Raw genomic sequence first — 13,227 nt, 5'->3', positions numbered from 1 at the left:
GCAACTAAACTTGATGACCAATATCAGAGCTATCCAGCAGATGCAGGAAAACAAAAATGGACCGATTTGTCTTTTTTTTGTCTGATCCTGATTGACAACAATTTGAACAAAGAAATACTGAGAAAAACAGTATTAAGCTTAATTATTTTTATATATGGCCTTCATAATCAGTAAAATGGCACAAGAACATGCTAAAAACACTAAAACCATGATTTTCATCAGAGTGGGTCTTCAAAAAAGACACAGCCAAAGATCATCTATGGTGGTTATTTTAGTTCTTTACTGTTTTATCAACTTAATAAGTCGTTATCATGAAACAAACAAGCTGAAATGTTTCTAGCAGACTTGTCCACTCTTTGAAAAATAATCTCTTTCACTTATTTGAGAATCCTGAGAACTGAAGAACCTACGTTGTAGATTCTCTTCCTAATGCATGGTAAATTGAGTTTGATTTTACACACTGAATCAAAGCGATAACAGTGGAGCTCTCTGTCGGGAAAGAAACATGAGATGATGGTTTTATGATGATCCTGCAGAATCATGTTTGTCTTGGCGGTGGAACAGCTCCGCTCCACCTGCTGCTCCTTCATCACCCTAATCTTCTGTGTGTCGCTCACCTTTAAGCGTGCAGCGTCCCCTGACCTCACCTGCCCCCTCCATCTTTAAGCCTTTGTTCCTGCTGCTGACAGCATCTCCTGATCTTCATCAGCTTCATCTCAGCCTCCCAGCTGCAGCTCTGATGGACACAGCAGATAACCCTGCATATTTAAGAGCAGCCAGGGACGAGGAGGGACAGAGTGCGACCCCCCGTTGCAGCACAGAGCGTCCTGATACCCTCCTCAGCTGCAGTCATGTGTAAAGGCCTTTCCTCCCTGCCTTCGTCATGTCTGGAGAAGTGAGTGTCCGACGGTGGAGATGTGGAGGGAAGGTCATGTTCAGAGTCACTTCCTGTGTCTGTGTGTTTCAGGGCCAAAGGGATGCGGGTGAAGCTCATCCACCTGGCAGACGCCCACCACAAGCAGAGGTAAGGCTGTGCGTTCAGGCGGAGAGGAATGAAAAGCAGCTTTGGTTCTGACTGTTAGTCTGACCTCAGGATTCATGAAGGAAAGACGCTTCAGGACCTGGAAACTCTGCTGAACTCCAAAAGTAAGAGCTCTTCTCTGTAAAAGTTTGAGCTTTGTCCTCTTCAGGACTAAAAACCATGAAGAACAATCATTTCAATGTAAACAATCACGTTCAGCTCGTGGTGTTTCTCTATGACCATCCAGATCCTCCTCTGGTTCCTCTGCACGCTCTTCACCTGTCCTTCTAGCTTTACTTTTGGATTTTTGAAATTAATTACAGGCTAAACTGTGGAGTAGTGGTTAGCACTCTTACACCTGAAAGGTTCAAATCCGCTGGCTTCTTTCTGTGTGGAGTTTCCATGTTCTCTCTGTTCATGTGAGGGTTTTTTCCAGGTTCCTCCCACTGTTTCATAGGTTTGTTGATTGTGACTGTGAGTGTGTGATGAACGCTACCTTCACCTAACAGAGGGGTCTGCAACCTTCAACACTTAAAGAGCCTTTTGGGTCAATTTCTCACTGACAGCATCCCAACAGGAGCCGCAAAGTCACATTCACTTTTCAGGAAAATAAGACACTGATTTGGTTTTATATTAATTTTTAATATTATGATAACTATAAACAAACATTTTTGGCTAAATAAAATTAAGCTTTTTTTCCCAAAACTTGAAATATGTTATTATTTTTGCCAGAAATTTGCCATGACTTCCATTCAAAATAAAAAAGACATCCTGTGTCACAGAGGATCATCTCAATGCAGCAAATCTTTAGATTTTCAATTTTCAGACAAAAATGTGCAAATCTAACAAACTAAATCTGACCTAATTTAGTGACAATTATTGTAGAAACACTTTAAAACCTTGAATTTGTTTAAAAATAGAAAATCTGGCAAAAAGCTTCTGATACGTACTGTCTTTCTGTTTGTAAATGAGTTGAATCAAGGTTTTTTTTAAATTTACTACTTACTTTTTACAGTTATACTTTTAAGAAAATGTTTTATTTTCCTTTAACCAGAGAGCCACAATGAAGGCGTCAAAGAGCCACAGGGGGCTCCAGAGCTGCAGGTTGCAGAGCCTTGACCTAACAGTATATGGGATAGGCTCCAGCAACCCCATGAAGCCTAAATGGATTCAGTGGGCTCTGAAGACGGATGGATGGAAATAAACTGAGGGAATTTGTGCACCTGTTGTTTTGATGCCCAAAGTCTGTGCATCTTTGCTTAGACTGCTCCCCCAATGCCTGCATGGATCAGAGAATTTACTGTTATCATGTTACTGATCTTTTATTTACCAAAGATTCGAAGATAGAAAGTACGCTGCTCATGGTGATTTCAGGTATAAACGTCCTTAGGTTCTTCAGGATTCATGCAGAGAAATTATTATTTTATTTATTGTTCTCATGAGGATTCTCAAGGTTTTGACTAAACTCTAAAGTGAAGAGTGTTCCGTTTCTGGAGGAACGCATTTGATTCTTCTCAAGTCTTACTTTAAAGAAAAACTGAAACGTCTTGAATGAAACGTTGCTGCTCCTCTGTCTGCTGGTTCATACTGGATGAAAAGAACCTTCAGTTTGGAAAGTTCCCCACCTCTACAGAACTTTGGGTCACAAACAGTAACCCTGCACGAGTGTAACCACGCAGTCAAAGCATTTAGCAAACTTCACGACTTCTCGACTCTCAGGACGTTTTGGTTTTAGTGTCTTCAGAAAAGGGGTCTTTGGTTGAGAATGACATTTAAGCTAAAAATGAACATGAAATTTATTACACATCCATCTAGAAGCCTGAATATTGAAGTGAAAATGTTTTTGAAGACTTTGAAAACAAACACTAATTATTTTTTGTTAAAATAAGAGTCGCTAACAGTACAAAAAGTGAACAGCAGGGGTGCTGAGCCCTCCAACCCCTGAGAATATTTGATCATTTTCTGCATAAAACCCAAAATTAACAAAAAAATGAAAAGATAGTTCTAGATTAAGAGAAGATCTCTAAACATCATTCCCTCCAAGACAGAAAGGATTCTTATTAGGGCCCAGAATCGATTAAAAAAATTAGCTAATTAATCACAAACCTCGGGATAAAATTAATCGCGATTAATTGTGATTAATTTTTTTATTTACATTATTTCCCTGCCACTTATTATCTGCGAATTATCACAAAATTAAATTTACATGACATAAGAACACACTGGACCGTGGATCAAATAGTCCGCTTTTTGTGAAAAAGTGATCTAAACCAAAAAAATATCAATATTAAAGTACTGAAAACCGATTGAGTATTAATTTCTTTTGTAAATAACTGTGGTATAAGTGGGAAAAGAACCCAATGAAGTGTTTTAATGCACGCTGTGGATGACTGCACCGCTTAGGAAAAAAAAAAGACTGCTGCTCCGAGAGGTGCGATTAATTAGTGTTAATTATAGGGCATGGAATGGATAAAAATCGCAAATCCGGAAAAAATTAATTGCAATTAATCGACATTAGTATTTTTTTTTAACAGTATTTGCCAGCCACTTATACGAAAATAATCCTAATTTGAAATTACACACAAATTTGTAAATTTAGAACATTTATTTTTATACCTTTTATTCTGTCTGGAAAAATGTGATTTCTCCCCTAAGAACACTGCTGTTTATTTTACATTTTTCCTGGTGTTCTGTTTTTCTTTTTTTTCAGCTTTTTCCTTTTTTCCTCATACATTTTCTTTATTGTGCTTTGTAAAAATAATAAAACAACTTGTTTGGGAGAAGTTTGATCCAGCTAGATTTCTGGTTGGCTGATCACAGGTGGGGGCGTGTCTGTCTTCTCTGAACTGTTTGCCTCACGTGACGTCGGGGGGCGGGACTTTTGTGGAGAACTGCAGAGTTTCCTCAATTTTTAGACAATTTGATGTTGGTTCCTATCCAAAGAATGGTCGGTTTCCTCTTTGGATTTCTCAAAGCAGACAGCTCAGTTTCGTTCCGGCCGCCTTATTTATTGAATTAGAAGATCTGTTTTGTCCAAAAACTACAAATAAATCCCATATTATCCCTTTATTTTAATGAGATCTTAAAGAATGTAGAAGAAAGTTTATTTTAGACAGTTTTATTACATTGATCTCGCAGCTGCACGGCAGAGCGTATGAGCGTGGTTAATAAATATTAACTAATTAATTACAAATTTTATTAATCGCGCGAGTAAACGGGTCAACATTCACGGCCCTCATTCTTATGAAACGTGATGAGCTGTTTTGTTGTTTCCTTCGTTTCATTTCTGAACCGGATCATAAACTCTCTCTCAGGCGGCCTGCAGGCCTTTCGAGGGTTCCTGCGTTCGGAGTTCAGTGAGGAGAACCTGGAGTTCTGGCTGGCTTGTGAGGACTTCCGAGTTTCTCCTTCAAACCTGCTGAAGAACAAAGCCAGCAACATCTACAGCCAGTTCATCGACCCGGACGCCCCACTGGAGGTGAGTGGAGACAAACGGAGCTCATCCGTCAGTTAACATGAGAGTGCAGGTCGTAGCTTCCTTCTGCTGCACAGGTCAACCTGGACGCTGAGACCCGCGAGGCCCTGCAGGGCGTGACGGAGTCCCCGAGCGCCAACTCGTTCATGGAAGCCCAGCAGAGGATCTACAGCTTGATGGCCAAAGACTCCTTCCCTCGCTTCCTCCGCTCAGAGGCCATCAAGGCTTTCTAGACACTCAGAATCACTTCTGCTGGATGTGAAGGCGGAGCTGCGTTAACTGTTATTGTGTTTAGCTTTTATGTGGTGGAAAGCTTCATGTTGTGTTTGCTTTGTTACCAGCTCCTTCAATAAAACATTTCCTGTGTGGAAACGCCTCCAAACCATGTCAATGTCGAGCTACGTTCACATTGGGCATGTGCCGCATGTTCTAATTGTTCTTTACAGCATTTGGTGTTCACACTGGACAAGCAGGGAGGGGCTCATATATACGTAAGACTTGGCGTCAATGAATTCTGCCTGGACCCAAACCGCATTAATTTTCTCCTGCACGATCAGGTTTCAAACGAATCAAAAGGAACACCATCCAAACATCTTTGGGGTTGAGTACAACCAATAATTTCCAGAATTGGTTAGATTTTTTTTTACTCTTTTGATCCTCTCAATTAAATCTTGAAATTTTAGAAATACATTAATAATCTACTATATGTGTTGGATATATTTATATTAATCTGATGCCGTTCACATACTGTAAAATGTGAAATAATGATAAGATTGTTAATACCATACAGTGTTACATGGATTCTCAAATAAGCTCCAACAATTGTTCTGCTTCTCCTGGAGGGAATTTCAGTTTGGCCACTAGGTGGCGATCACAATCACGCTATTACACCTTATTCCAATAGAAGATAAATATTTCCTTAACAGTTTGGGAAATTTATACCTTTGAGTATGTAAAGATGTTCATTAAGTCAGCAATGAATGTTAACGTAGATTGTAATCCCATTATATGTTAGCATCAAGCTAGCAGACTTTAGCATTATCCGTTCTCTATTTTTATGGATCGATTATTGATCTGTTAAGCTTAAATAGATTCAGATTGATTTTATCAACCCAGCCCTAAACGTCACCAACAAATCCAAGTCCCTGATTGGTCAAAGTTCTGGTTTACCTTTCAAAGCTTGTTTAATGTCCGCATATTTTGTACGCAGAGGCTAAAAATGCTTGTAGAAACTTCTGTAGCGACGAGTGAACACGAGAGTTTTGAGCGTGGAAGCCCAAACACACGTTGGCATGCATTTGCATTAACTTTTCCATTGGAGCGGTCGCTTGGATGCACGTTAGTAAGGGCGGTGGGACCCTCGCCTCAGACTCGAGGTAACTTCAGTGCCTGTACCTCAGAGGGCTGAGGCTCCAGCACTCACCTTGTAGAGGGGGTGGGAGGAGCTACCTTTAGAGAGAATGATTTAATCTCCGTCTAAACTCATGAAGACTAAAATAAACGATTTTATTGATTCAAATGGACAATCTTCTCCAGACTGAGGAGTAAATACACTTCTTCAAATCGTCCCAGAAAATGTAAGTGGGATTAAACACGGTGAATCTGTGGAGCTACAATCCATTGTCACATACGGGGTGCAGTCATCAGATCTCCTTCACATGAGCGTGGAGATCCAGTTAGGATCACAGAGGATTCCTCTGATCCTGATGGGGTGGTCATCACAGAGATGCCTCTGATCCTGGGGGTCCGCAGGATTCCGTCTCCTGCTTCAGGAGGACAGTCTTTTACTTAGAGCTGCTTCCAGGACGGCCAGCACCAGGCGGCCCTTTGGTCTCAGCGCCTTTCACCACCGCCAGCGGCTTGTGGAGGGAGGAGCTAGCCCTCTGGGTCACCTCTTGTTCAATCTTGTTCCTGATGGCCACCTCCAGACCCTAGAGATGGGGGGACAGAAAAGTCAGAAACAGCCCTGACTGTTCCCATTTAGCGATGAGGAGGAAATGTCCTCACCTTCTTCAGCTTCTGCTGCTGAACCACCGGAGCCTTCTTGGGTGCGATGATCCGTCCTAAACACAAACAGGCGTTAAGTTTAGGTGATCTGGTTCAGACTACAATAACACTGAAGAACTCCAGCGCTGAAGCCCAAACATGACTCCACCTCCTTTAGCTGTGACAGACGTTTGCCTCAGAGGAGGCTGAGGACAGGAACGTCCTGCAGAGGAAACGGATACCAGCCTGGACGCTCTCCTTGTCCAGGATGGCGAACACAAGGACATGCTGGATGTTTGGTCTTTAAATCTTTTTTATGTTTGATGCACCAACAGAAAATACACTACATCTGGTCGCAGCCGCGGGGAGGCGCAGTTGTGCTTAAATGATGACCTTTTGTCTCGCTCACAATGCTTCGACAAAATAAAGTCATCTCAGTCGCCATGATTTTTTGTAACATGGATGCTACCGTGTTGGAGCCAGACATGGTCAGTAAGGAGTGATTGGTCCAAAGTCTATCAGATGTTTCGAATCTTCAATCAATTGATTGTATGTAGAGACCGGACTGAACAATCTCCCCTCCGTGTTCCAAACAGGAAGTACCTGCTGATTCCAAGAATCCAAAATCCTGTAGACTTCTATAGAGATATAAACAACTATTACTAAGTCATTCTATTGGTCAGAATAATCATTCTTGCTCTGATACCCTTTTTTAAACACGTTATTGCTCATTTCAGAATCCCTTTTCTTCATATTTTCCACTATTACAATGTATAAACTCACCAATCAATCAATCAAATAAATTATGATTAAAAACATATATCATGAAAAACAGAATATGATTAGTAAGAACATGTACAAAATGTATCAAAGCAAGGATGGTTATTCTGACAAACAAAATGACTGAGTAATAGCTGTTTGTTTCTCTATAGAAGTCTATTGGATTATGGCTTCTTGGGGCCAGCGGGTACTTCCTGTTTGGAGCACGAGGGGGAGGGGCCTTTCGCCGTCCAGTTTCCACCGGGAACGTGACGTCACAGCACGTTGCTGCTCAGGCGGTCGTTTTCACGGCAGTATGCGGCTCCGCGTCTGCTCACCTCCTTTCTTCGGTCCTTTCTGCTTGTTGTGCTGGCCTTTCTTGGTCGCTCCTGGCCGCTGAGCCTTGAACTTCTGAGAGCCCTGCGCCATTTTCACCGGAAGTTACTCTTCTTCTTCTTCTAAGGAGAACCAGGTCGTTCAAACTTCCAGAAGTATGTTGCGCCCTCTGCTGTTCAGTCACTGCTTTACACTTTTGTCAACAATGAATTCTTATTTCTGTAACACTATTTTTTAAGTGGGTGCGGACAGAGTTCCAAAGTATCTGAACATCATTTTACAAATGCATTTTGTTTTATTTTTACTCCTCCTTACTCTCTTTGTATGAATGTATGTTTGTGCAAGTTCTTCCACTTAAGAAGCTGAGTTTGTATGTAATGTTCAGTTATGAGAAAAAAAAATAAATCCAGAAAAACACAATTTCTGATTTTCAAATAATCTATTTGTAAATTATGTCCTTTTCTATGGACCTGTTGTTGGTATTTAAACAGGTCTAAGGTTTGAGTCCTTTGGTGGTGTAGCGTGTTATTGATTAGCCTTTGTTAGTTAGGCCAAGAGGCTGATTACAACACTGGGCGGCAGTTTAGCAGTTTTTTGGAAGACAACGATCCCAGAGCACCATGATGCTGGCATTGAAATGAAAGCTTGCTCCTCCATTCTCTTCATCTCTCTTCTTACTGCATCTCAAAGGGGTCAAAAGAGCAACGGGCGTGGCTGTATGTTCCAGATGTATGTCATAAGGTTCTGTTATTTGTCCTAAATTCTGAAAAACATCTGGATCAGGGATAGGCAACTCCAGGCTGTGACTCTTGAGGGTCACAGTGTCTGCATGATTTCCAGATTTTCAAGCCCTACTCATGACTGATGATTGACATGATTACCTGGTTCAGGTGTGTCCAGCCAATTAGAACACGCAGAGCTGGGTATGTTGGAAAACATGCAGGAATGCAGCCCTCCAAGTTGCCTAACCCTGATCTGGATACACTGTTTTTAAAGTCAACTTTAGTTCCTGTGATTGTGTCCACTCTGTGTAGTACTGCTTTAGCCTCATATGCTGGCCTGTTTAACAGTGTTCACACTCCTGCCGCTCAGCAGAAACTATGTCCTGGAAAACAACCCAGGATCTTTTGATTTTTAGCTAAAATAAACATAATTAAAAGACCACTGGAACACTTTTACAATAGATCATAAGATGACTGGAGTGGAACTTTAAATCTGACCAAAGAGCAGAACTTTTAAGAGTTTGACCTTTTCTTGATTTCTGAATCCAGATCTTACAAGTGTTTGACTAAGAGGGGCGTGAAACTCGTCGATCTCATCTTGACCTCTGTGTGTGGAGGATTAAATCAGACTTTCTCCACCTGGGGAGCATTTATCTGTTTTTCTTATTAGTTGTGGAGTTCCTCAGGGTTCCACTCTGGGGCCTCATCTTATTTTGTTCCATATTTGTCTGAGCTTCATCTTTAAAAATAAAACCTTACTTTTGAATGTTAGGCTTTACATCCTCCTTGAATTAACTTTGTCTCTGTAAAGGTTTTTGGGATAAATTGATTACTATAAATCCTTCATGATTGGATTGATCATCTGCAAACGATGCAGAATCCAGAGCCTTTTCACCAAGGATGTAAACGCATTTAGTTTAGGATTTCTTTGAATACGTCTTGATAGTATTAGCACCACCTTCTACATGTTCATTATGTAATATACACATTAACTGATTGAAACAAAATTAAAAAAATGTTTTTGAGTAAAAAAACAGGTTAAAACCAAAAACTTTGTAAATGAAAACATCTGGAAAACTTCATGTGATCTTTTTTTCTTTTGGAACTAATTAAAAACTGTAAAACTTTCATAAATTATGTTTTTTATTCTCAGGTCAAATCATTTGACGTGACTTCGGCAGCTTTTCAAACCCTCCGTAATAAAAGAGAGCCGACAACAGCAGCAGCTTCGCTGTGGTTTTATTCTTTCTACGGATGTGAAAAAGAAAATGACTGGTTCAGATCCATTTCATAAAAATCCAGTTTGAAACATTATAAAATCAGCATCGAGTGATTCTCAACAACAGTGACACACGTGAAGAGACCATCGAACACACTCCCTCCAGCACCTGCTTTGGTTGGCCACGGCGCTGCCACGCCCCCTGGTGGCTGCAGGTCAGAGAGGTCAGCCTGAAGGCGAGGGTCTGGCACGCGCTTCAGCTCTGATCCGGGCAGACAACGGCGAGGTAGAGTGTGTGTGGGAGGAGCCTTCCCGGCGTGTTTGGACAAACAGAACCTTTCAGAAAGGGGAACTCTGCTACTGGTCAGGAGCTTCATCTGAGTGGAGCTCCACGGCCAAGAAGATGATTGAGAGCTTCCATCCAGCTGAGGAGAGTCCGGCCGCATCCCTACAGTGTTTTCAGTGAAGTGAAGTCTGTGTGTGAGATGAACATTTACAGTGAAAAACAGTCTTTCATGAAGGAGATCCTCTTCTCCACTTGACCTCACAGGGCAGTTTTTCAAAAGAAAAGTCCAATATGTGAAACTATACATTTGTCCTAAAAATTTCAAAATAAAAGATGTTTCTGTTCCAGGAAGTGATGGTTTTTAGAAAACTGTCAAAATAAAGGCTTCTCTTAAAGTCACGCTTAGTGATCAAAGAGTGGAAATAATAAAATAATTAGAGGAATTTATTTTTTACCAAGCTGGTTCCCATTCTACTCGTCTTTCCCCGACTTGAACAAACTCCACCTCTTTCCTGGACCACAGCGAGGAGCTACTTCACCTTCAAAGTAGGGCTGCAGGATTAGTCACGACTTTGTCGACCAATGAAATAGTCGGCGACAAATTTACCAGCCGTTCTTTTATGTCAAAACATCGATGAACGCTTTCTAATGTCATGTCTGCAATTGTTTATTCAAGGCCCAGGGGCCGGATCCGGCCCTCCAGATCATTTCACTTTATTATTATTAATGGCCCGATGTTATCTGGTGCTTATTTCTTACTTGTATAATTTTAACAAAATATATTTTTCTGGAGGGTAAAATATTGCAAGTTATTTAAGGTTGAAGTGGATTTATTCTGGAATAATATTTCGGCCTGTTTTTATTCATAGTTATGTAAAAAAGTTATATTTTGAAAGTTTTAAAAATGTAGTTTTAGAGTTTTAAAGTATGTTCTGGATTTTGGTCCTGACTTTAACACTTCAAGTTTGAAGCTAACGATGGTTAAGGTGAGTGTTTTACATCCAGTCTACGCACGGTCCGATTAGTCGACTAATCGAAAAAAGAATCTGTGATTCGTCGACTATTAAAATAATCGTCTGTGGCAGCCCTACTTCAAAGGTTGGAGGCGGGGCGAAAAGGAAAATGCTGAGCAATCAGAAACTGATCTGTCTAAAAAAAGTCAGTCTGAAGAGTTTCCCTCTTTGTGTTCGTCCTCTAAGCTGGAGCCAATCAGACGACGCCTCTGTTTTCTCCAGCTGGTAATAAAAACAGATGGTTGTCCGTCTGTGTGAAGATCTTAGACAACAAAGTGCTGACTTGAAAACTGTTTACTCGATTGGAATAAGCTGAACCAGAACACCTCACGTTAGACTGAAAAGAAGCGTTGAATTTGTCAAAACTACATGTGTGCAGCACCTGTCGTCAGGTTCAGGTGAGCTGTGACGTCTCTGAAAAATCTCCAGATCAAAACCTGAAAGGTCGTCAGTTTCAGTTCTTTGGACTTCAAAGTGAGAATCTGCTCCTTGAGCGAGCGTTCCGATGTGAAGCCGAAACCACAGTGGGTTTTTTTAACATATTTTTGTTGAAAAAAGGGGGTGGGGCAATTCAGAGAACACTGAGCAGAAAGGGGAGAGATGTCCTGAACCCCCGAAGGGAAGTTGGTTTGAGGCAGCTGTACATTCAGGGGGTGGATGGAGACCCGGTCCACTCTTGAAGGAGCAGTTCACCGCTTTCACAGAACTCTAAATTAAATATTGAAAAACATATTCATTCATTTCCCCAAAGAAGAGGCTGAAAGAGGAATTCCAGCAAAAAAACAAAAAACAAAAAAAAAAAAACAGCTCGGTAATAGAAAGGTAATCGCCCATTTCTACAGATCCAGACACTCTGGTCTGCAGACGTTTTAGTTCTTCATTTATTTTGCAGAGTCATCGCCTTAGATGCTAACATTGGTTGCTATGTTAGCATTAAATCCCCACATTTTTCACTTTCTGTCACTTCATCTGATTTGTCCCTTTGATGTGTCCATCCTTTGAAGTAATTTGATTAAAGTGCAGAGACCGGGATGACCTCTTTATGTTAAATTGGGGGCTTGTCCGGGATCAGAATTCCTTAGCTGCTTTGGTTGGCAGTTTTTTTTTTCTTTTTATGGATTTGGCTGGTTAGCCACTAGCCACCCAAAACCTGACAATTGTTTGGATTAACCCTTTAACACTTGGTGACGCCTTGCATAACATGCATTTTGAGATGCAACCAGCATAATTCCAGTGGATTCTGAAGTGGAGAAAAGCGGCGAAAAGCCGCTTTTCTCCACTTCAGAATCCACTGGAATTATGTTGGTCGCCTAGTTGTTACAAGTTGTCAAATAACATCAACAATGGAGCTAAAGCTTCAGTATTAAAAGGTCTATATCATGCAAACTAGTATTTCTTTAAGTGTTTTATAATGTTAATTCCTGCCTAAAGCAATAATTTAATCCAGTCACACATCTCTGAGCATTCTTCTAAAACCCTTCTATCTGAGCACCAGCCCCTTCCAATCCACAAAAACCCACATTCAGAGACCGGATGAAATCATGCCTCAGAGATCGAGATGTCATACTTCCAGGTAGGAAAAGAGCTCATGAAAATAACTCATATTTAATTAATTTTAGTTCTTTAGTTTTTCAGAAATGTAATATATTATCACATATATGGTTATAGTTTACGCTGGTATAAATCTTTATATTTTTTGCACGTAATCAAGAAAGAGAGAGCACTCACTCTGCAAAAATAAACAAAGAACTAAAACCAAAAACAGCCGTGAAAAAGTTGCAAAATCCTCGTGAGGCTCTTCTGCTTCTCTAAATGAAAACACCAGAACACTATCTGAGCTTTTTTAATCGAAAGGTTGAATTACCAAGGAGCATGCTTAAGTGACATCAATATAAAAGCTGAGCTGCAGTTTGTTCAGCGCTGCTACAGATGATCTGAAAAAAACAGATTCCTCTTAAAATAGTAAGAAAGAGAAAAAAAAGATGTTTAAGCACAAACACGTAAAAACCGAGCCTGGATTTTCTGATCCGGCATGGATGTGGAGCGGGTCAGAACAAGGCAGCCTCAAGCAGAGAGCGGGACACAGACCAGCTGCTCAGGGTGAACGCTTCCTCCAAGACTAAGGCCTGAGCTCCAGAACCCGCCGGGCCCCGCAGGCAGAGACAGTGAGGGGCAGATTTACCAAAACTGTTTCCATCGCTGCTGCTCAGCTTTTTACAGAGAAAAGGGGAAAATCTTTTTCCGCATAAACGTGTCAGAATTTATCCTCCACAAACATGGAGAAACTCTGGATGAAGATCGGGGAGGAGAACCTTGTTTCTACTTTCTACATATGTACACAAATCCAGCAGGGAGGGGGTGTTTATTTACAGGGGGGTAGCAGCATTTTAGAAACCCAACTCGACTTCCA

General features: G+C 41.0%; 3 protein-coding genes across 5 annotated transcripts in view; 1 reads left to right on the top strand and 2 right to left on the bottom strand.

The window, feature by feature from the left end:
• si:ch211-196h16.12 (regulator of G-protein signaling 5) overlaps positions 1–4,872 on the top strand; it is a 28,516-nt gene extending 23,644 nt beyond the window's left edge. For all 3 annotated transcript variants that reach the window (XM_024259934.1, XM_024259935.2, XM_024259937.2), the window contains exons 2-6: positions 710–895; positions 968–1,024; positions 1,094–1,146; positions 4,336–4,499; positions 4,574–4,872. In XM_024259934.1, coding sequence (XP_024115702.1) covers positions 852–895; positions 968–1,024; positions 1,094–1,146; positions 4,336–4,499; positions 4,574–4,729 — 474 coding nt within the window. In that variant the 5' untranslated portion in view covers positions 710–851 and the 3' untranslated portion in view covers positions 4,730–4,872. The remainder of the gene's footprint in view (positions 1–709; positions 896–967; positions 1,025–1,093; positions 1,147–4,335; positions 4,500–4,573) is intronic.
• A 1,106-nt stretch (positions 4,873–5,978) lies between these two features.
• On the bottom strand, positions 5,979–7,737 carry lg1h19orf53 (linkage group 1 C19orf53 homolog). Its single transcript, XM_024259939.2, has 3 exons — positions 7,580–7,737; positions 6,504–6,559; positions 5,979–6,427 (listed from the first exon to the last, which is right to left on the bottom strand). Exons 1-3 carry the CDS (start codon positions 7,668–7,670, stop codon positions 6,281–6,283), a joined length of 294 nt encoding a protein of 97 aa, XP_024115707.1. The 5' UTR covers positions 7,671–7,737; the 3' UTR covers positions 5,979–6,280.
• Positions 7,738–12,644: 4,907 nt separating this feature from the next.
• mri1 (methylthioribose-1-phosphate isomerase 1) overlaps positions 12,645–13,227 on the bottom strand; it is a gene marked incomplete in the record, with an annotated part of 7,125 nt that continues 6,542 nt past the window's right edge. Inside the window, 1 exon segment of the mRNA XM_024259401.2 lies at positions 12,645–13,227.

Source organism: Oryzias melastigma, linkage group LG1 (assembly GCF_002922805.2).
Source record: "Oryzias melastigma strain HK-1 linkage group LG1, ASM292280v2, whole genome shotgun sequence".
In the NCBI taxonomy this organism is placed as follows: Eukaryota; Metazoa; Chordata; class Actinopteri; order Beloniformes; family Adrianichthyidae; genus Oryzias; species Oryzias melastigma.
The sequence above is the reverse complement of the archived record's forward strand: the minus strand, read 5'-3'. Positions and strand labels throughout refer to the sequence as shown.